Raw genomic sequence first — 24,748 nt, forward strand, 5'->3', positions numbered from 1 at the left:
TGGGATGTTCAAGACAGGGGGTGAATGAACTCCCCAAAATGAATATAGGTAGGTAGGTCAGAAGTTGCTGTCCGTTTTTAAATTAAGAAAAATCATTCTCTCAAAATAATTTTAATTGCTATATTACAGAGGGGGAAAAAAATGATCTTTATGCATTCCCAGTGAAAAGACCAGAGCTGTGGAGAAACTCTGAAGTTCAATCATGGGTATGAAAAGAAACATAAGAAGATAAAACTATAAATGACGTTAAAGGACTAAACAAGAATAAATTGAATCTATTCAAATTTGGGAAGATGGTATATGTGTTGCCTTGGAATTCTATCATCATTGAGAGTGGTAGGAGTCCAATTGAACAAGTCCTGGGAGTGGTTTTATTATGTCTTGATGATATTTTAAAAAGAATGAGAAGAGAAGAAGAATATTAAGGAGGAGGTGAAAAAAGAAAAGGCCAGGGAAAATTATCTCATATAATCAGGGTATACAAGTAGACATCTATACAAAGCAGGAGGATGGGGTAGAGGGGAATAGCCAACATTTGAACCTAACTCTTATCTGAAGTCATCAAAAGAAGAAAGAATATATGCATATATACACAGTGGTGGCCAGAAATACATTTCACTCAACAATAAAATAGGAGGGAAAGGGTGGAAAAGGAGAGAGGGAATTGAAAAGTAAATTAAGACAGGGTTTAGCCTTAGGCAGAACAAACCCTGAGTGTACAAAACTATTTACAGCTCTTTTTGATGTGGTAAAGAATAGTAATCTCAGGGGGTACCCATAAATTGGGAGAATAGATGAATAAATTTGGTATGGAGATGTGATGGAATACTATTGTGCTGCACTCTTAGCATAATGACCAAACAGGATTCTAGAGGACTAATGATAAAATATTGTAGTACAAGCTGTGCTTTTACTCATTTCTCCTTAGCACACTAGTTGAGGCAGGAGAGTTGAAATTGATTCCCATTGTTACATCCAGGTTTTCCCCCTTACTCCATTCCTCAGGAATTTCTCTTTTCTGGTTCATGCTAACCATATCTACCACCTGGTAACTGTCCTCTACAGACCTCCAGTTCATTTTTCACAATATTTCTCTCTTCCCCAACTCTTGCCCTCAACCCTAGGGATTTTCAACATACATACTGACTCTCTCTCAAAAACCGTAATTACTTTGTTTCTCAACCTACACACTCTCTATAAGCTACTTCTTCACCCTACCACAGCCACACATCAAAATGGCCATATCTTTGATCTCACCATGGCCTATAAATGTAGTACATTCATATTCAAGAATTCTGAAATTCCCTTATCTGACCATAATCTATTGTTGTTTGACTTATCCCTTGGTCTTCCCTAACAAATTTCTATGACCTCCAATTCATTGACACTTCAATTTTTTCCCAGGCCATCTGCCCTTCACTAGTCACTTTCTCTTCTTTTTCCCATCCTGACATACTGGTGAACTAACTCAACTCTATACTGTCCTCTTCTCTTAAATTACTAATTCTTCATCATTTCAAAAATCATACCCTACCGACATGACAGAGGAGAGACTCTAAATGAACACTCTAATGCAAATATTATCAACATAGTAATGGGTTCAAATCAAAAAAACATGTAATGCCCAGTGGATTTATGCGTCGGCTATGGGGGGTGGGGGGGAGGAAAAGAAAATGATCTATGTCTTTAATGAATAATGCTTGGAAATGATCAAATAAAATATATAAAAAAAAAAAGACAGTCTCTTGGTTGACATAAATTTGACTCTGTGGCTTACCACCAACCCTGAGGATGAATCACTTTCCCTGTAGCTGGTGGTCAAAGGGCAGCCTTAACTAGCAAGGGATTTGCCCTTTTTCTGAATCTGTGGTGCTTTTCTTGTTTACATTTATATCCTTTACATTTTCAGGAAGCAAATCTTTCTCCATAACACAAAGTATTTTGCCTTTTTATTCTCTTTGATCTGTATAATAAAGTTATTTTTGTAAAAGATTTATAAATTTTAACTAGTCATATAAGTGTGTCTATTGTTTTTAACATTTGAGGAGTTTAATCTTCTAGAATCACAATAATATCATTTTGAAGACTTTCCTGGGTTTCTGTGAAAAACACATAGACATTCTATTAACCTTTCTGGAACTTGGTTTCTTTAATAAAACAAGGCCATTATTGGATTTTTTGATTGTATGAAATTCTCTCCTGTACCTTATTTCTTGCCTTCTAAAGAAAAATAAACAAGAGATCTCCCTACAAAAAAAAAATCATACCCTACCAAGCCTTAGCCTTGGATCACTCCATTTGCTGCCTTTATTCCTTTACCTGTGCTGCTGAACAAAGGTAGAGAAAATCATACATTGTGACTATGTCCCCTAAAAATTTGTGTTACACAACCTCAACTGAGTCTTCACTACTACTAGGTAATCCTTCTATACCAGCTTTATCAACTCATTATCCTTCTCTCCAAAGTGGCTCTTCCAAATGTTTTCATCCCTCCTCAAACCTTCCATAGTTTCACCACTACTCGCCCCCCTCCCCCAACTGAGACCTTTGTCTCAGTTTACAGAAAAAAAAATAACTGGTTCACCTCTTCTCCCCTCTTTTTTTAATTCCTGTCACTGAGATGCCCTCTGCCATTATCTCTACCCTAGTCTCACTAGATGAGGTGACCTTCCTTCCTACCAAGGCTAACCCTTCTACCTTCTGAAGAAAATCCATTCCACTCTGCCTCTTCCAACTCTCTGTCACAAATAACCCTGACTCTATAATTTCTTTTCTTTTTTTTCCCGCTTTAAACAATATTTTATTTGGTCATTTCCAAACATTATTCACTGGAAACAAAGATCATTTTCTTCCCCCCCCCCCATAGCCGACACACGATTCCACTGGGTATCACATGTATACTTATTTCGAACCCATTTCCATGTTGTTGGTATTTGTATTAGAGTGTTCATTTAGAGTCTCTCCTCAGTCATATCACCTCCACCCCTGTAGTCAAGCAGTTGCTTTTCCTTGGTGTTTTTACTCCCACAGTTTATCCTCTGCTTGGGGATAGTGTTTTTTAGATCCCTGCAGATTGTTCAGGGACACTGCATTGCCACTAATGGAGAAGTCCATTACATTTGATTGTACCACAGTGTATCAGTCTCTGTGTATAATGATTTCCTGGTTCTGCTCCTTTCGCTCTGTATCACTTCTTGGAGGTTGTTCCAGTCTCCATGGAATTCCTCTGCTTTATTATTCCTTTTTGCACAATAATATTCCATCACCAACATATACCACAATTTGCTCAGCCATTCCCCAATTGATGGGCATCCCCTCGTTTTCCAATTTTTGGCCACCACAAAGAGTGCAGCTATGAATATTCTTCTACAAGTCTTTTTCCTTATTATCTCTTTGGGGTACAAACCCAGCAGTACTATAGCTGGATCAAAGGGCAGACAGTCTTTTATCACCCTTTGGGCATAGTTCCAAATTGCCCTCCAGAATGGTTGGATCAGTTCACAACTCCACCAGCAATGAATTAATGTCCCAACTTTGCCACATCCCCTCCAGCATTCATTACTTTCCTTTGCTGACATGTTAGCCAGTCTGCTAGGTGTGAGGTGATACCTCAGAGTTGTTTTGATTTGCATCTCTCCGATTATAAGAGATGTAGAGCACTTTTTCATGTGCTTATTAATAGTTTTGATTTCTTTGGCTGAGAACTGCCTGTTCATGTCCCTTGCCCATTTATCAATTGGAGAATGGCTTGATTTTTTGTACAATTGATTTAGCTCTTTATAAATTTGAGTAATTAAACTTTTGTCAGAGGTTTATATGAAGATTGTTTCCCAATTTGTTGCTTCCCTTCTGATTTTTAGGTACATTGGTTTTGTTTGTACAAAATTTTTTTAATTTGATGTATTCCAGATTATTTATTTTGCATTTTGTGACTCTTTCCAAGTCTTGCTTGGTATAATTTATTTTCAATTCCTTCCTATCTACAGGCTCCTTCCTTACTACCTACAAATATGTCTAAGACTACCTCATCCTAAAAAAACAAATAAACAAACAAAAAAACTCTTAATTCTTCCATTCCTGAAAACTATGATTCTATATCAATTTTGCCTTTTGTGGCTAAACTCCTTGAAAGGATTATCTACAATAGATGCCTCCACTATCTCTCTTCTCACTCTCTTCTTAACTCCTTAGAATCTGGCTTATATCCTCATCATTCCACTAATACTGCTCTGCCCAAATTTACTAGTGATTTCTTAATTGCCTTTTCTCAAGCTTCTCCTTGACTTCCATGCAGCCTTTCACAATGATGATCACCCTATCCTCAATACTTTCTTCTCTCTGGGTTTTTGAGATACCACTCTCCCCTGGCTCTTCACCTCTCTGTCTGACTGCTCTGTCATACCCTCTAACTATAGGTGTGCTTCAGGATCCTGTCTTAGGGCCTCTTCTCCCACATACTATTTCTTTTGTTGATCTTATCAGTGTTCATGGATTTAATTACTGTCTCTCTATATTGAGGATTCTCAAATAGAGATGACTCTACTCCAACTTCTCTATCAACCTCCAATATCATATTTCCAAACTGCCTTTCATACATCTCAAATTGATTATTTAGTAGACATCTTAAACTCAACACACCAAAAACAGAACTCATTATCTTTCCACCTGCTTCTTTATCTTCTTATCTTGCCTATTACTGAAGATGGCAATGCTATCCTTCCCAGTCCTTCAGGCTTGCAATTGAGGAGTCATCCCTGATTCCTCACTATCCCTCCTCCCTTCCTCCAATAGCCCTCTTATCACCGCACACCTAAATTAATGCAATAGCTTGCTGGCGAGTCAGCCTGCTTCAAATCTCTACCCATTCCAATCCACCCTTCATTTGGCCCATGAAGGAATTTTCCTAAAAGCATAAATCCCACCATGTCACTCCTCTATTCAATAAACTCAATTGGCTCCCTGTCATCTCAAAGATCAAGTACAAAATACTCCAGCATTCCAAGCCCTTCATAACTTAGCCCTCTCTTACCTTTCCCATCTTTGGAAACTTTGCTCTCCATCATAAGGGTTAAATTAGGAGTTTTGAAAAAATAAGAGAGTAGTTTTTAATAATTTAAGTTTTAATGAGAATATAGTAGAGTTGTAAATTAATATTATCCTTTTAAGCCAAAGGAAAAAAACTTCTAGCAGCTTTTAATAATTAATAATTTAGTTTAATTAAAAATAGAGATAGTAAAAGAATATAGTAAAATGAAAATAATAAAGGAGAGAAATATAGGAAAGAGGTAGAGAAAGAAAATTTCCTAATGTCTATACTAGTTATCCTATAACTACCTATAATTACTACCTAAAACAGCCTATATCTACCTATAACTGCCTATAACTACTGCTAATAACAACCAACCCACAAAGTTCCAAACCTAATCCAGTCAAATCAAAACCAACCCAATCAGTGTTTAATCCAACCCTAATTAGGTCTGTCAGTGAAGGCTAGCCACCTTCTAAAAAGTTCAAGAAAGGAAAAAAACCTAACAGCCCAAACCAAAAGCCCCAAACTCAAAAGCCAAAAAACTCTCTAAAGGCTAAAGCCAAAAGCCCTCTCAGTAAACTCAGGCCCTTCTTTATATTCCAACAATTAAATGCCAACCACCAAACCAACACATTCCCAGCAGCCAACTTCCCCACAACTGCCAGCCCCAACTGTCAGCAATTGACCCCCAACTGTTAGTAACTGACTCCTTTTATAACCTTTTCCTACCTCACTTCCTGTCTCTATGGTTCCTCCTTCCTGTCTCTATGGTTTCTCCTCCCTGACTCTAAGGTTTCTCCTTCCTTTTACTGTGGGCTGGTTAATCCCTACATATCTCTATGGTAAGAGGACCTCCAGGTCCCCCGTTAAATTAAAAAAGGAATAAAGAATTCCTTTTTACACAACCATATACACTTCCATTCAGTAGCATTGGCCCCTTGGCAGTTCCACAAACCAAATACTCCCATCTCTTAACTCCAGACTTTTTCTCAGGCTGTCCTCCATGCCTAGAATGATCCCTTCTCAACTCTACCTACTGATGTCCCTGGCTTCCTTTAAGATTCAGCTAAAATCTCATCTTTTACAAGAAACCTTTCAAAACTACTTAATTCTTGTGACTTCCTCATTTTAATTATTTCCTTGTTTCCTCAAATGGGGGATGGAGAATAAATTAAAATGACATGAAAGGGTGGCCAAACACAAAGTAATGGGCAATCTTGGTCATAGAAACAGTTGGTTAAAAACATGTGGCTCTTCTCCAAAAAGAATCTTCCTAAAATGCAATTTTTCATCTTTGCTTAACTTTTTTCTTTGTTACTAAAAGGAGTTTTTTAGGGGACTAGGGAGAGAAATAAACATTAGTCCAAAAAATAAAAGATATCAATAAAATTTAAAAATAAACAGAAACAACTATTTTTTCACTGAGTACAGGATAGCAGAAACCAAGGCTGAAGAAAAAAGATGAACCATTTGCCTAGCTCAAAAAAGTACAGAAATCTATGCAATCAAAAATGATGGCCAGAGAAAGAAGAGAAAACATATGAGTCATCAAGCTTATCTTGACCTTACCTGAACTTTGTATTCTACCCCTGGGAGATCAGGCTCTGATTGCAAAATCTTCACATTCTGTTGTCTAGATCCAGGTCTCATATTACTTCCCCACCATCTCCACACAATGTTGTCCATACTCTGTAAATTATCTTCCACTTTCCCCCAAGAAAACTTTGGACTCGGCACACTTGGGATGTAGGACTCTGATAAGGGAGCCTTCACCTTAGCTTGTCTCATAGGTCCCCCACAACATTTCTTGGCCATATTCATACCATAACACTGCAAAAGTCCATAGTTCTCATTGTTCTCCCTCCCCAACATCCAATTCTTTATATATTATCTTTAAGAGGAGGAATATATGTAAAGCACTGAACAGTAAATATATATGCACTAAATGGCATAATATCCAAATTCTTAAGGGAAAAGTTAAATAAGTTACAGGAAGAAATAATAGTAAGGGACCTTAATTTTCCCCTCTCAGAGCTAGATAAGTCTAACTATAAAGTAAACAAGAAGTCAAGTTATGGAGATGAATAGAATTCTAGAAAAGTTAGATATGATAGATTTCTGAAGAAAACTAAATGGGAGGCAAGGAATCTACCTTTTTCTCACCTGTATATGGTACATTCACAGAAACTGACAATGTATTAGGGCATAAAAACCTTACATAAAAAATGTTAAATGCATCACTTTCAGATCATAATGGAATAAAAGTTACATTAAGTAGTGTAATTGTATATAATTGAATTGAATATAAAAGTTACATTCAATAACAGGCCAAAGAAGCATAGATTAAAAATTAATTAGAAACTAAATAATCTAATCCTAAACCATAGAAACAATCAATAATTTTATTAAAGGGAATGACAACAATGAGATAGCATACCAAAACTTGTGAGATGCAGCCAAAGCATTACTTGGGGGAAAATTTATATCTTTAAATGCATAAAAACAATAAAAGAGAGAAGGAACAATCAATAAATTGAACATGCAGCTAAAAACAAACAAACAAAAAACAACAGAAAACGGACAAATAAAAACTCTCTAATTAAATGCTGATACAAAAATACTAAAAATCAAAGGAGAGATGAAAAAAATTGAAAGTAAAAAAACTGAACTAATAAACAAAACCAAGAGCTAGTATTATGGGGGAAAACAATAAAATAGATAAGCCACTGCTTAATTTGATTTTTAAAAAATAAAACCAAATTACCAATATCAGAAATGAAAAGGGGAATGTACCATCCACAAAGATAAAATCAGGAGTTATTTTGTCCAACTATATGCCAGCAAAACTGTCAATCTAAGCAAAATAGATGAATATTTACAAAAACATGAACTGTTCACATTAACAGAACAAGAATTAAGATATTCAAATAACCCTAGATCAGGGGGAAAAATTGAACAAACCATAAATGAGTTCCTTCAGAAAATATTCCCAGAACCAGATAGATTTACAAGTGAATTCTATTAAACATTTGTGGACTATTTAATCCCAATACTATATAAACTATTTTAAAAAGTAGGTAAAGGATTCCTACCAAATTCCTTTTATGACACAAATATGGTTTTGACACCTAAGCCAAGGAGAACAAAACCAGAGAAAGAAAACTATCAGCAAATTTGCCTAGTGAATGTGATATAAAAGATTTTTAAATAAAATTCTAGCAAGGAAATTATAGCAATATATCACAAAGATAATGTTATGACCAGGTGAAATTTAAATCAGAAATGCAGGGCTGGCTCAATATTGGGAAAACCATAAGCATAATTGATCATATCAATAACAAAACCAACAAAAATCACATGATTATCTTAAGAGTTAGAAAAAGCTTTTGACAAAATATAACTAATCCTACTAAAAAACACTAGAAAGCAAAAGAAGCAATGAAATATTTCTTAAAATGATACCTAATAGCTACCTAAAACCAACAGCAAGCATTATCTGAAACAAGATTAAGCTATAAGCATTCTCTATAAGAACAAGATGAAACAAGGATGTCTATTTTCACCACTATTATTCAATATTGTATTAGAAGTGCTAGCTAGTGCAATAAGACAAAAAAAAGGAAATTAGAGGAATAAAAATAGGCAACAAGGAAACAAAACTATCATTCCTTGAAGATGACATGATGTCATAATTACAGAATCCTAGAGAATCAACTAAAAAACTAGAAATAATTAACAATGTTAGTAAAGTTGCAGGATGTAAAAATAAATCCACACAAATCAAAAGTATTTCTATACTATTCCCAAAGGGTGCTAAAAGACTGTCTGCACTTTGATGCAACATAGCACTGCTGGGTTTGTACCCCAAAGAGAGAATAAGGAAAAATACATGTACAATAATATTCATAGCTGTGCTCTTTGTGGTGGCAAAAAATTGGAAAATGAGGGGATGCCCTTCAATTGGGGAATGGCTGAACAAGTTGTGGTACATGTTGGTGATGGAATACTATTATGCTCAAAGGAATAATGAACTGGAAGAATTCCATGGAGACTGGAACAACCTCGAGGAAGTGACACAGAGAGTGATACACTGTGGCACAATCGAATGTAATGGACTTCTCCATTAGTGGCAATGCAGTGATCATGAACAACCCGGAGGGATCTATGAGAAAGAACACTATCCACATTCAGAGGAAAAACTGTGGGAGTAGAAACACCAAAGAAAAACAACTGCTTGATTACATGGGTCGAGGGGAATATGATTGGGGATATAGACCCTAAATGAACATCCTAGTACAAACATCAACAGCATGGAAATAAGTTCTTTTTTTTTTGGAAAGGTTCTGATCAAGGACACATGTAATACCCAGTGGAATTGCGCGTCGGCAACAGGAAGGGCAGAGAGAGAGGAGGGAGGAATAGAATATAATTTTGTAACCAAGTAATAATGTTTGAAATTGACCAAATTAAATAAAAAAGAAAAAAAGTATTTTTATATATTACAAACAAAAGCCAGGAGGAAGAGACAGAAGGAAAAATCCCATTTAAAATGACTGCAGACACTGTAAAATTCTATGGAATGTATCAGCAAGGACAAACCCAGATACTACATGAACATAATTACAGAACACTTTTCATACAAATAAAGACAAATCTCAACAAATGAAGAAGCATTAATTGCTCCTGGGTAGAAAAGGACAATATAATGAAAATGACAATTCCAGATAAATTAATTTACTTTTCAGTGCTATATCAATCAAATTACCAATTATTTTGTAGAGCTAGAAAAAAAATAGTAAAAAAATTCATCTGGGAAAATAAAAGGTCGAGAATAGCAATGGAATAAAAAAAAATCAAGGAAGGTGGCCTACCAATATCAGAATTCAATCTATATTACAAAGCGATAATTGTCAAAACAATCTGGCACTGGCTAAAAAATAGAGCAGTAGATCAGTGAAATAGAGTAGATACACTATACACAGTAGTAAATGACCATAATAATCTTGTGCCCAAAGATCCAAGATTTTGGGGTGTGTGACAAAAGTTGCTGGGAAAAATAGAAATCACTTTGGCAGAAACTAGACATAAACTCAAATATCACAATGTATGTCAAGGTAAGGTCAAAATGGGTACATCATTTATACATAAAGGGCGAAATTATAAGCAAATTAGGAAAGTATAGAAATTTTTACCCTTGATATCTATGGATAAGGGAAGAATTTATGACCAAACAAAAGACAGAGAGGATCATAGAAAAAACAATGGATAATTTTAATTACATAAAATTAAAAAGGTTTTACACAAATAAAAAAAATGCAACCAAAATAAAAAGGAAAGCAGAAAACAATGGTGGGGGAATCTTTTAGAACAAGTTTCTCCAAAAAAGGCTGATAAATAATATATATTCAAATATATGATGGAACTGAGTCAAACTTATAAAAGTCATTTCCCAATTTTCAGAAGAAATCAAAGCTATCCCAACAGCCACATTAAAAAAAATGCTCTGAATCACTATTGATTAAAGAAATTCAAATTAGAGCAACTCTGAGCTTCCCTCACACCACATACACTCTGTCAAACTGGCTAACATAACAGAAAAGAAAATCATGAAAGGTGGAGGTGACATAGAAAAATAGGGAGACTAATGGTGGAATTTGAACTGGTCTAACCATTCTGGAGAATAATTTGGAACTATGCCCAAAGAGCTATAAAATTAAGCATACACTTTGACACAGCAATACTGCTACTAGGTCTATAGCTCAAGGAAAGATAAAAAAAAAAGGAAAGGAGCTTTTTTGTACAAAAATATTTATAGTAGCTCTTCTTGTGGTGGCAAAGAATTGGAAATAGGGAAAAATGCTCATCAATTAGGGCACGGTTGAACAAACTGTGGTATAGTTGGTTGTTGTCATTCATATTCAAAGGGGACCAAAATAACATCATTATGTTGGGGTCAATTTGTGTCTAACTGTGGCTGATCAGACCAATATAAACACAGAAGACTCTACCCCAGGTCTACACAAATAGTCCACATGGACATTTGGGATGGAGATGTCTCTGAATTTGTACAAATCACATTTCTTTTGAGCTACTGTAATTTTGCTTTGCTCATATAGCATGGAGCCAGCATGTCATGCTGGAGAGTCCTATGCAAGTGTCTTTTATGTCTCATAATCAATATTAAAGTCCTTCAGAGAGACTTTTAGAATGTCCTTGCAACACTTCTGGTCTCCATGTGAGCACTTGCCTTGTGTGAGTTCTCTGTAAAAACAGTCATATTGGCTTTGGAATTTGAAAAATGTAACTAGTCCATCACAGTTGAGCTTTCTGTAGCAGTAGAATTTGAATGTTTGAAGGTTCAGTTCAAGAAAGGGTCCTAATGACCCGTACTTTATTTTACCAAGTGATCTCCAGAATCTTCCTAAGAATATTCAGATGGAAGTGATTCAATTTCCTGGCATGGCACTGGTATACTATCCAGGCTTCATATGAATAAAACACAATGAATAACTCTGTAGACCTTCAGTCTGATATCTTTTTCTTTCTTACGCTTGCCTTCAGAGCCTCTCAAACATTGAGCTACTTCTGGTAATGCATGCATCAACCTCATTACTTAATGTGGACATCCCTGGAAAGTATACTGCCAAGGTAAATGAACTTATCAACAACTTTCAAAATTTCTCCATTTGCTGTTACCAATGATTCCACAGATAGATGGTGTGGTCCTGGCTAGAGTAGACCCTATCTTTTTGGTGTTAATTGTCAGGCCAGAATTAGCACAAGTGGCAGAGAATTGATTCATACTCTGTTGTATTTCAGGCTCAGAGTGCACAATCATCTGTGAACACAAAGTTGTATACTAAATCTCCCTCCACTTTAGTCTTGGCTTACAGCCTTTTCAATTTAAATGATTTACTGTGTGGGAATTGATTTTAATGCCATTTCCTCCCTCAAAGAAGGTGTCAGAAAACATTGCTGAAAATATGCTAAAAAGCATGATGGCAAGCACATAGCCCTGCTTCACTCCATTGGTGATTAGGAAAGTGTGAGAGCATCATCCATTATCCAGAACTTATATACACATGCTATCAAGCAACTGACATACAATATTAATGAACTTCTCCAAGAAACCAAATTTTGCCATGATCTTCCACAAGCCCTCACAAAAGGCAAAATCAAAGACCTTAGTCAAACAGAAGAATGTTATATATAGACTTCTCTTCTGCTTCTGGCATTGTCAGGTAGCAAACACCCTATGGACTACTCCTTAGTTCATTCTGAAGTCACACTGGCTCTTGAGTAGAAGGCCATCTTCCAGGTGAATGAATCAGCTATTAAAAAGGACTCTAGCAGAAACCTTGCCAGCAATGACTAAGAAAGTCCTCACTCCCCACTCTGGTGATTATCAGAGGACAACTATTTTCTTTTCCTTTAATAGAGATGGACAATGGTTGCATCCTTAATCTCCTAGGGAATAACCTCCTCTTGTCATATAACCTGGATGTTTTCAGTCAGTTTTTATAATAGCAAGGGACCTCCTGCCTTGTAAATCTCTGCTGGAAGGGGATAAGGAGCAGGTGCTTTGCCACACGAGAAGTGTCTAAGAACATGGAAAACTTCTTCAATTGAAAGTTTGGCTAAAGAGGGATTGACTTCAACCTGAGTTATATGGTCAGTGACTTCAGCACTGATTGATGACAGCCTATTGAGAACACTATGGAAATGTTCAGTCTGCTGCTCCAGGTTCATGTATTTATAACTGATGCACCACTGGTCTTTCACTCATTAGCAGCCTTTAGGACAAAATAGAAGCACTTTCCTATAACTTTTACCTGTTGATCCAAATTCTAATCACAAAACAATCCTCCCCCACCCCATGATAGCTCTTTCCCTTCTTCATAACCCCAAAAAGATATTCTAAAATCTTTTTTCCTCATGACAATTTGGATACAAGATAATAGGATATAGAAAAGAGGCTTATCAGTGTAAATATGTATTTGTATTTTAGAAAAGAAATCTCTTTAGGACACTACTATGTCTGTCACAGTCTAAATGAAGGGACAGTTCCTTTTGCCAGGGTTCAGGGAATGGATACAATGACTGTGGCATTTCAAGGCTAAGGAGTGGCAGAAGAGCTTATAAGTATGCAGAATTGGAGGGGGGAAAAAAGGTTGAAGAGAAGGACAGGATGATAGAAAACACTCAAAGGACATCAAGGACAAAGAAGAACACAGCCACATCCTAGTACTGTAGTAAGCAAAGACTCCTTGCTACAAAATGATTCTGCAAAATGACTGGCAAAATGATTGACAGGGAGCATGTGACACAGAATTACATAAGAGCCTGGATTCTAAGGTCCCATCTGAAAGCAGACTTCTGGGTGAAGCTTTTGGAATAGCTATGAATTCCATCTTTCTACAAGTTTTATGGCCCTTTTTGAGATACCAGCTTGAGAGGATACTGCTTGAACTGGTTGCACACAGCTAGACAGGTGACCAAAGAAGAACCATCCCTTCTCTGCTGGACCTATTTTGGACTTTGTCTCTGGGATCCTGGCTCATTTACTGGACTCTGTTTTGTGAGGTTCTGTTTGGGGGGAACTTAACTTATTTAGCCTAGCTCAGTTAGCCATTAGGATTGTATTAAGGGAATTTAGGTTTGGGGATAAGATTAAGAACTTTTCCTTCTCCTTTGTTACCGTCCTTTCTCTCCTATTCCCATCAATAAACTTAAAATATTTAGATGTTTCCCTCTAGTCTCTTTCCCTTAAAGAATACCATAATAACAGTACCTATCCCTTATTTATCAGATAACTACGTGGCTTTTAAAAAGTTTTATTAGGTCAATAGCCTCATAATAGTCAATAAAATCAATGTGAGCCCAATGAAATCAGATGACAGCCCTCAATATTTTAGGACCATATTGAGATAACATGTAAAGCTTTTTGAAAACCTGCAAGCACTATACAAATGTTAGCTGTCACTGTTAGAGATCAGAGAGCTGGTCTTGGAGTTAAGATAACCTGACTCCATTAAAGTCTCTAACACATCCTGCCTATGTGACTATGTACAGGTCCTTATTCTTTCTGTGCCCCAGGGAGATAGGCAAAAATCTCTAAAATCAAAATCACAAGGGAGTTGCTACTCTGTCAGTGAAGGGGAATTTCTTTGCCTAGATTCATCTAAGCCAAAGAAAATCCAGATTTAATGATTTCCATATGGTGCATATCTATATTTTAGACATATCTTGTGGCTCCCGCTATTATTCCACGGTTGGTTTTCATGGACAACAATTTTTGAGAAATTATATACTATACTGTTAGCTGATAAACATTAAGAGAGCTAAGCCCAAATCCTGATTTTCTTAGTATCCCTCACAGGGCTATCAAGTGGTTTGTCCATGTCCATAATGTTCAAAAAACTCCTCACCTTCCACGTAAATGTGCCCTTCCTTGCAGTCACTCAGGATCAAAACTCAGAGTTATCTGTAATCTTCTTCCCTCTTCCTCTCTCTCTACATCCACTTGCTAAGACCTGTTGATTCCAAAAACTTAACTGTTGAATCCATCCCCTTCTGTCCAATCTACCACCAGCCTACTTGAAGTCTTTATTTGCCTCTCAGACTACTAGAGGAAATCTCCTAACTGGTATTCCCACTACAGACCAACCTTCACACAAGATTCAATAATGTTTAACAAATTAATTAATTATCCCCACAAAAGTCAAATAAATAATCATCATTCCTAGCAAGTCCATCAAACAGCAAGTAGGGATTTGTTGGGATGTTCATTCTTATTGCTTTAAAGGTAAAAATGGTAATAACTAGCTACCACAATTAATTAGTGGTAAAGGATTATATTTTATTAGACTGGTAATACAGGAGAAATTATAAGGAAATTAAAATGATTACCAAAAAGGGAGAATGACACATGTTCATTGTAATTTTTGTGAGTCAAATAAACAAATGGTTTTGGAAAATTATCTTCAAGGCTGTCCATTCCTTTCATTTTACAAATAAGGAAACTGAGGCTTAATAAGGTTAAGTGATTTGATGAAGGTCATATATGTAATAAATATTGAAGTTAAGATTTGAACCCAGGTCCTCTGACTCTAAATCTGATGCTCTTTCTGCAACTCCACAAATGTCACTGAATTTAGAGTTTCAAGTGAGTCAGATATTATTTAGCCAGATCCTCTTACTATTTGACTGCTGTCACTAGGCTAAAAAAATTATAGAATTTGAATTTAAGCAAGATCCTTTAATTTTATTTAAACCCTTGTCTTCTGTCTTGAAGTCAATACTAAATTACTAATACTACAACTAAGATACTAATTGGTTCCAAGGCAGAAGAGAGGTAAGGGCTAGGCAACTGGGTTTAAGTGAATTACCCAGGGTCATGAAGCTAAAAAGTGTCAGAGACCAGATCTGAATCCAGGACATCCTGTTTCTAGGCCTGGCTCTCTATCGACTGAGTCACCTAGCTGCCCCTTTCCTTTCCTTTCTAATATGCCATGCTATTTCATATTTTCTACCTTTTTAAATGACAGGTTTATAAGTCTCAAGACGTCTCTGGGGTTTGTCTTCAACAAAAATGGCACTCACTAGTAAGGATCTTATATTCTAATGGTGGTGGGGAGGATGTGGAGGGAAGGTGGTGTTGGAAAATGGAGGAAGGGAAATGGATTTAGAGAGAAAGAGAATAGGTTCTTTTTTGTTTTAATATGCTGAGTTTGAGATGCCCATGAGACTCCTAGGCAGATTAATACAGCAGGCATTTGAAGATGTGGAATTTGAACTTAGAAAAGAGATACAAGGCTAAATGTGTAGATTTGTTAGTCATTTTAAAAGAGATGACAGTCCATGATGAGATGAGTGCTGATAAGATCACAAAGGGTTATAGAGAGTGGAGGAGGCCCAGAGTCAAAAGTATGACTATTTTATGTATATTTGCAGGAGGGAGACAAGGATGTCATTCCCTACATTTTCCATTCAATTTTCCCAGTTTGTCTATTAAATACAATTTCTTCAGCATTCTCTTCAAATCTATAACTTTTCTCTTGCTTTTCTTTCAGTAGGAGCCAGGAAGAATGTAAGTTTCTTGGAGGGTAAAAACTTTCATTTTCTGTCTTTGTTATTCCAAGAGTCTGGCCCATAGTACAATGTATACTGTAGATGCTTAATTAACATTTGTTTAACATAAATTTGATATTTATTCAATTAAGAAGGCTATATGAATGTGAACTATCCAAACTGAAGATTCTTGGTTGTAAACACTAGATTGGTTTTTGTTTGGTAAAATCATTTCCAACTATCTGCATATTTTTTCACCTGCAACTAGTCTATGCAAAGGAGCATTAGAGGCACTAAGGATGCTCAGTTGTTTCAGTTATGTCCAACTTTTCATGATTCCATTTAATGTTTTCTTTGCAAAAATCCTGGCATGAATTGCCATTGAGGAAACTGAGGCAAAGAGGGTTAAATGACTTTCCCAGAATCACACAGCTACTAAGTGTCTTGGGCTTCCTGACCTCAGGCCTAGCATGCTATCCACCATGCCACCTAGCTGCTGGCACCGGGGAAAAAAACACAAAAATTAATATCTATGCTCTTAAAGAGTTTGTAAATACAAATGCCATACGGAAATGAAGGAGAGAAAGATAGCAGCTTCAAGATGGTATCTAATGCATTCACTCTAAATCTTCTCCTATGATATCTGAGTTTGAGATGCCCATGAGACTCCTAGGCAGATTAATACAGCAGGCATTTGAAGATGTGGAATTTGAATTTGAATTTGAACAGATAAGTCCAATTATTTTTGCAACTTGTTGCAAAAAAAAATTAAGCTACATCATGAATCAAAATGTTATTGGCTATTCTTCTAAATAAATTTGCCAGCGTTTTTGATGCTAAGGAAATGCTGTACTGGAAGGGGTAACTTTATCTTAGATAGATAAATGGGGTCATTGATACTAGTTGAATGATGAGGAGAATAGAAAAGCGCTTAGGCTTCTCACTGGATATCCCAACAGGGCTCTACTCCAAATGGGCCAGACTCTTTGTGGAGATCCCCATCGGCTTAGAAGGCATCAGGGTTGCCAGAAAATGCTAGTAATTCATCTCTGAACCTGTCTTCAGAAGCCAGTTCACACCAGGAAAAGTAATTACATCACCCTTCCAATACAAATGAGATAGGACATATCTAGACAAGAGGCGCCAGAAATTGCAACATTTCTCAGACCTCCAAGGAAACTCTGCACTGTGCTATGTGTAAGAGACGCAGTGGGGGCAGAGCAGCATTAGGAACTTTTAAAAAATCTGGTTCATGTTGTTTTCAAAAACTATCAAATATGTTCACTGACAATATATACTAGTAGTTTTCCTATGGCAAATGAAGACAAATTCTGAGCAAATCCCCATTTTCTATTCTCAAAAGGGACAAGTATTTTCATCTATTAAGTTCCATTTTGTCATAATTTCTGCTGTCTGCTCTTCACTCCTATGATTTCAACTGCCCACTTGAAACAGCACTAACTCCCAGAGTATTCTGAAAGACTCTACTGCTGAGAGTCTCTACTTGAGTTTGAAAACCAATTAGAAAAAGACTGTCCATCTCCCAACAAAGTCTTCCCTTTCTGGGTATCTTTTTACATCTTAAATTTTAGTTTATTCCTCTATAGTAAAATCTCAGATGCTACAAAAAGAAGAAATATAGATAAGAATGAATTATGATGTAATGGTGAAGTTTTTTAATTAATTCAAGTCAGTACTTTAAATACTTGTGAAATAAACTGAAATTAGGTTATATTTATGAGAATTAAAAAATATTAAATCAATCCTTTTTAAAATAGAAAAAAAATTGAAGAAGGGTTTCATGTTCTTTAATCACAGTCAAGACTGTACCTACAATTCATGAATATATACATCATTTGGTTTCTGTGTATGTAAGTGCATACACACATATATCTGCTCACAAGCAGTCTTATAAAACACACCCATTGAATAACATATTTCATGCAGTAATGTTTGGGGTTGTGTTGTATTTTTTTAAAATAGCATATAAATGTCAACTTAATTATACAAAGTGAACTTAATAACACTAACCTTTAAACATGACTAGACAGCTGAAAGAAAAAAGATTGCTAATCCCAGAGAAATCAATCCTATGTGTTTATGCTGTTATTTTCCTTATTTTAATAAGTTAAGGGGGGGAAAACAAAAACATAAGCTGGGTCCCTTTACTGGAATTTTTTTCTAGATGTGTGGATTTGTGGGGAGAAGAAGAAAATGGGATTTTTTTTTAATCTGATACTTTGAGTAAGTCTCTTTATGGGAAGCGGAATGTAAATTTTCACAACAAACATTCAGAAGCTTTATACCCTCATTAACTTGCTATTTTAGCATTTTAAAAAGTCATTAAGTTTATGGGATTCCTCCTACCTGCCTCTGAAGTTCTGCCAGGTTGTAAGGTAAGGCACCTTCGGCCAGCGGTGCTATTCTCTCAATATCTGCCAAAGTCAAACGCCTTCGGGTAAGAACATAGGCGAGAAATAATTGTTAGATTAAACAACAAATATAAACCACTGGGGTTGGGGGGTGCTGGGGATCTTGGCTTATCACAGTTAAAAGAAATGCACAAAAACATATTATATATCATATAGGGCTTACTTTAGAAGAGACCCTAATGAAGTATATCATAAGTTACCAAGTTTTGCATATAGTAGGTAATTGAAGGGTGCTAAAATCAAGCTGAATTTATGGTAGAAACCAACATGAGACATTATACATATACTATTATTGCAAGAACCTATTTTGCCAATCACTTAAAGCAGAGGTGTCAAACATATAGCTCTTAGCCCATGTAGTCCCAAACTCTTGAGTTTTGTCTAAAATCTAATTGTGGAAATGCTTAATAAAAGAAATAAAAATACAATATAAGTAATGCTAATTTGTGTTTGTTTGTTTGTTTGTTTAACCCTTACCATCCATCTTAGAATCAATGTATTGATTCTAAGGCAGAAGAGTGGTAAGGGCTAGGCAAAGTGACTTGTTCAGGGTCACACAGCTAGGAAGTGTCTGAGGCCAAATTTGAACCCAAGATCTCCCATCTCTGGGCCTGGCTCTCAATCCACTGAGTCACCCAGCTGCCCCCTCAAGTTATCTTAAAACATTATACCCACACTACTGAGTAAGTCGCCTCATCCCAATTGTCTAGCCCTTACAACCCTTCTGCCTTAGAACTGGTATTGAGCATTGATTCTAGGACAGAAGGTAAAAGTTTAAAAAAAAATTAGACCCACAAAAACAAGTTTGCAGAGGCTATGCCACCTGCAGAGCAGAAAGACTGATTACATTTGAGCAGGTCATGAAGAAGACTGAGAATTACTGAACTGGAAAAGACTTTAAAAATATTCTAGCCCATTTTATAGATAAGAATTTTAGATTCAGAATCCTTAAGTGATTTGCTCAGGGTCACAATAATAGATGATGACAAAGTTTGGTTTAAAACCCAAGTCTCCTAACTTCCAGGACAGGGCTCTTTCCATTGCATGGTAATAAATAAAAAAAAAAAACAACAATCTCCTGCCTGACCATTTTGTACTTCTAAGGCAACAAATTACATGTATATGCAAATCTTAGAAGGAGAGAATTCATGTTATTCAGTAATATATCCTAACATTAGGAACTACTCGTTATACAGAATATCTAAAAATAAAACCCATTAGATTATCTTTAGGGTACAGAAATTCTGACTGAATAAAAGATTTCCCACTGACTTATTTCTAGTGATTCTTCTTACAAGAATTATATTTGTTTTATAAAAGAGCTACTAGGAATAAGTGATAGAGGTCCACTTAGAAAAGTTAGAAACTTTTAATAGGACATAATTCCTTTATCCCAAATACAGAGCTGGTGGTTGAAAACATTTTACTTTTGAATCTCTTGGTGCCTTACTGAGTCATAAAATCTTACTGTAGTTTGGCTTCTGTCACATGACCACTTATCACAGAAGACTCACTCTTCTTTGAATAAGGGTCAACTTCCAGATACCTTCTTATTCTAATAACACCTCCTGAGAGTAAATCAATAATACTCTCTTCTTTTCTTCAATACATGACTAGACCCCTGATGATTCAGTCCCAACTCCACTTCTTGTTCTCATCCCCTAAGGGATGTACAAAGTCTTAGAAATGAAGAGTCAAACCATCAAAATAGAGCTCTCGCTCTTCTCTGTCTTTATGGACTCTTGAACAACAACTTAATTACTTAAGAGAAGCAGATTAACTGAATCCTTAACTGAACTCACCCCAGACCAGGTTCTACAGACAATTTTTTGCTTTCAACATAAAGTCATATTACCGAATTTTCTTAAATACTGCTTTATAAACTTCATCTCCTATCATTAGACTATTTACCCAGTAGCATTGTACAGGTCTGCAAGCTGGTACAGGATGTCAATTTCCAATGGTGTAACTTGTCCATATCTTATTGCATTTTGGGCAAATTCCTCTGTGAGGGGAACAATATAAGTATTTTTTTTAATTTGCAGAACATAGATACCAAGGTCCTACTTTAAATTAATGCGGTCTGGAAGCTAATGTTATACAGGGCTTTAGACAGTAATAGCAAAAATACCACCACCAACATTATTCCTGAATTTAAACATTTACTGAGCACATTACACATACACACAGAAATGTATTCTTTCCTTCCTCAAATATTCCCAGTGCATTTTGGATGCCTCCTTTGCATTTCCATGACTTCTTACCTTTTTATTATACATATATGTGGATGGATTCTTCTTCAAATCCCTAGCTTCCTTCAAGGCCCAGCTCAGGTAACACTCAATAGGCTTTTCTCACTTCAGTCTACCATTGTCAATACTCTCCCTCCACCATGAAATAATCTTGTATTCACTTATCTATGTAGACATTGTATTCCCCCAGGAGAATGACAGCTTCCTAAGAGCAAAGACTTTCATTTTTGTCTTTATATCCTCTGTGCCTAGCCTCAAGAACACTTAATAAATACATACTGAATTATATTTGTCATATCCCCAATTTCCTCCCTAGGAGAATGTAAGTTCCATAAGGGTTGGAACTATTTCCTTTCATCTTTGTTTCCCAAATGCTAACCCATAAATATCTGCAGTACTGAAAGACCCAAACATCTATTAAAGAATTATTTGTGCATTACCAAATTACCACAAAAGTCAAAAATGTTACTATGATGGATTATCAAAGGTGAACAGCATCAAGCTAAAATTCTCTCTTTGGTTTCAAGTCACAGGTGAAAATGACCAGCTCTTTTCCACTCAGCTAAGTCTGTCTGACAGAACTCACTAAAAAGGAATTACTTTCCTAAGACACAATAACAGTGAAACAAGGCAATAGCCACAGTCACCCACCATGCTATCATAACTACCAAATTCTTAGTTCCATCGACAGATCTGACACCCCAGCCTAAACATTTTGCTCTTATAGCATCACCACCCTGCTTCACAATGTAGCCCAAGTTCCCTGCTGGAACCCTGTCAGCTCCTTTCCTCCATTTCTCACTCTTACCATCTTATTAAATCCCACTGAATTTCTAGGGATACATGTGGGCTAGATGGGACATGCTAGTTCACCTGGAATAGCAGACTTTCCCAAAGCTAATATTAGGGTTAGTAAACTTAAGCCATTTCCCATGGAAGACTAGATGGAAAATATAAAGACATTCACAATAACAACAAAAAAGCAAACAAAACTTACCCTTTGTGACTTCAACATCTTTCCTTGTTCCAGCTAGAGTGCTATATATCTTACGAACAAGTTCCATGTTATTCAGTAAGGAATTAAATGCATTGAAGTAGGAGAAGCTAACCTGGTGGGCGATACTTCCACCAGCCGCCTAGAAACAAAATGACATGGGGGAAAAAAATGCATTTTAGACTTTCCTTGAAACTGATCCAAAGTACTCATCATTGTACCGGGAAAAAAACAACAACAAACTGATCCATAAGTACAAAGAATGTGACATGCTTTAAAAAAAAGTGGTTGGGGGTGAGGGGTGTTCTTCCTACACTAAGGGGAGTTCTGGGAAGGGGCCTGCTCTTTCTACCCTAAGGGGGAGCTTTTGCATTTTAAGCTTTAAGGAAAAAAAGCAACATTAGGCAGCTGGACTTCATGGTTCACCTGTAAGGTCAGAACTAGCAAATATAATTCCCAATATGGGAAAATCATTTGTTAAAACATTTCTTGGATAGCACTCAGCTACAGAACTACTTGTCTTCTCTGATCCAGCTACACCCCAGACTATTGACTATCAGGGAACAATCTAAGAAACATCTTATAAAATGCTTTTCTTCACATTAATATTTTTTCAAGGTTTTACATTTTTTTAACAATATTATCTTATTCTACCTTTTTTAGACTATTACAACAATTTTACCTTAGCATTTTAATTCTACACTTAGGTACTGAAATATAGCATAGGATTTAGATCTGGAAGAATCCCAAACATATGGCACACTTTCCCACTCTGAAGTGGAGGAAATAGTTTCTTTATCTGACATTTTAACCAACGTTCGAGGCTTAGCTCAAAAGCCCAACATTACTTGCCTTGTTCCTCATCCTTCTCTCTCCTCAGAATTTATGTATCACAGCTTGTTTGTATTATGTTTATTTGTATCTCTTCTAGGGTAAGCCTCCTAATTTTATGGATAAGCAAAAGAGAGATTAAATGACTTGCCTCAGATCACACACAGGTAAGTAATAAGCATATTTCAGTCTTTCTCAGTTATGCCTGACTTTTTATAGACCCCATTTGGGATTTTCTTGGCAAAGATAATGAAATGGTTAGCCATCTCCTTCTCCAGCTCATTTTACACATGAAGAAATTGAGGCAAAAAAGTGACTTACCCAGGGTAATATAGCTAGTAAGTGTCTGAGGTCAGATTTGAATTCAGGAAGATGAGTCTTCCTGACTTCAGGCTAGCTGCCCCAGATACTAGAGTTGTAATTTGCCATTCCCTTCTCCAGCTCATTTTATAAATGAAGAAACTGAGGCAAACAAGTTTACGTGATTTGCCTAGAGCCTCACAGCTACTAAATATCTGAGACCAGATTTGAATTCATGATGAGTCTTCCTGATTCAAACCTCATGTTCTCTCCAACTCTCAAACTCAGATCCTTTGTCTTCAAATTCAATGTTCTTTCTACCATGATAAGTACATTAATAAGTGTTCTAATTATAATTACAAAAAAAATTTAATTGGAAGGGAGGAAACAGTCAAATTTTCTTCCTCACTTTATAGAGAAGAATCATAATATGCCCTCTGGACTCAGAAAAGAAAAGACCTTCACTGTTCTTGCGGATGAGGAGGAGATGACTTCACCTCTCTGCCTACTTACATAAACCCATTTGAGGTTTATAAAAGACTAAATTATGAAATGGATGTAAGTCAAAACAGACTCTGTTTTAGGAACAAATATTCAAAATTCAAAGAGTTGCTACATTAGGATGATTACCTTGATCCCAGAAATTATAGGTGTAAAGAAAAAACACAGATAATAGCAACATTTAATTTCCACTTGACCCAAAAGCAAACCTGGAGGGGCAGCTATGTGACTCAGTAGATTGAGAGCCAGGTCTAGAAATCGGAGGTCCTGGATTCAAATTTGGCCTCTTCCTAGCTGTGTGACTCTGAGCAAGTCACTTAACCCCCACTGCCTCACCTTTAATGCTTTTCTTGCCTTGTAAATAACACATAATATTGATTATAAAATGGAAAATAAGCATTTTTAAAAATTAAAATTAAAAAAAAAAAAACTTAAGTGCATCTATACTCAAACTGGAGGCCAGCTCTCCAACTTAAATTGAGGTTGACTTTGATCCAAGAGGGACTGCATGACAGGTTCCAGCAGTTTCCAAGTTTTGACTCTCTGAGAATTCTAATTTACAACCAAGTTAGAAGTTAAATGAACTGCTTACTGAAAAGTGTTTCTTTGCCCCAAAGAATCAAACTCTTCCCTTGGGGGTCCTTCCCTCCCCCTCTTTTCTTTGTTTTGGGGGACAGGAGAGGGGTGGGTGTAGAATATGTAAGAAGTGACATGTATCCTGTTCAAATTCACTGGAGAAAAAGAACAGAAGTTGATCTTTCTACCCCAGTGTAAAGCAAAGATAATGACCTTCAGCTGAAACAACAAAAGAACTCACTGGCCTCTCTCCTTGTAAAACAAGCAGTGATCAAAAACGTACACATATGTATAGGGCATGCTCAAGAAAATAGACAAATGAGGGAGGGTCACTCTGGAGGAAGTGCCTGAAAATTTAACATGTTCAGCTACTTGCAATTTATGTGAAAATTGTCTAAATCTAGTCCCACATTTAAAGCCAGACTTGGGGAAAACTTGATCCATGAATAATTCAACTGGTTATTTTTCAGAGCTTGGTAGCTTATTTAACAGAATAATGAGCAATGTCTAGACCATAGATGGGCATCAGGTGCCATTTCTGGCAAATCAAATAGCCAAATGTCACATACAGAGAAGGGGCAAGGGTGAGAGGAATGGGTCAATTTCAAGCTGCTGCCTTATATGAATGTAGGCTTTCCTAACAATATATCTTTTTCTGTGACTACAGAGATTGATATGAAGGTAAATAGGAGAAAAACTATTCCCACCCTAACAAACATTGGAAACTGAGCTCCAACTTTTGGGCCTCAATTAATTCTAGTAA

General features: G+C 36.3%; 1 protein-coding gene across 3 annotated transcripts in view; it reads right to left on the reverse strand.

Annotated features, from left to right (window-relative positions):
• The window catches only part of SLC25A12 (solute carrier family 25 member 12), a 122,585-nt gene that overhangs the window by 53,698 nt on the left and 44,139 nt on the right, over positions 1-24,748 (reverse strand). For all 3 annotated transcript variants that reach the window (XM_001376047.5, XM_007494366.2, XM_007494367.2), the window contains 3 exons: positions 21,781-21,919; positions 20,443-20,536; positions 18,467-18,551 (listed from right to left, as the gene is read on the reverse strand). In XM_001376047.5, the coding sequence (XP_001376084.2) occupies positions 18,467-18,551; positions 20,443-20,536; positions 21,781-21,919 (318 nt within the window). The remainder of the gene's footprint in view (positions 1-18,466; positions 18,552-20,442; positions 20,537-21,780; positions 21,920-24,748) is intronic.

The sequence above is a fragment of the Monodelphis domestica genome, chromosome 4 (assembly GCF_027887165.1).
Source record: "Monodelphis domestica isolate mMonDom1 chromosome 4, mMonDom1.pri, whole genome shotgun sequence".
In the NCBI taxonomy this organism is placed as follows: domain Eukaryota; kingdom Metazoa; phylum Chordata; class Mammalia; order Didelphimorphia; family Didelphidae; genus Monodelphis; species Monodelphis domestica.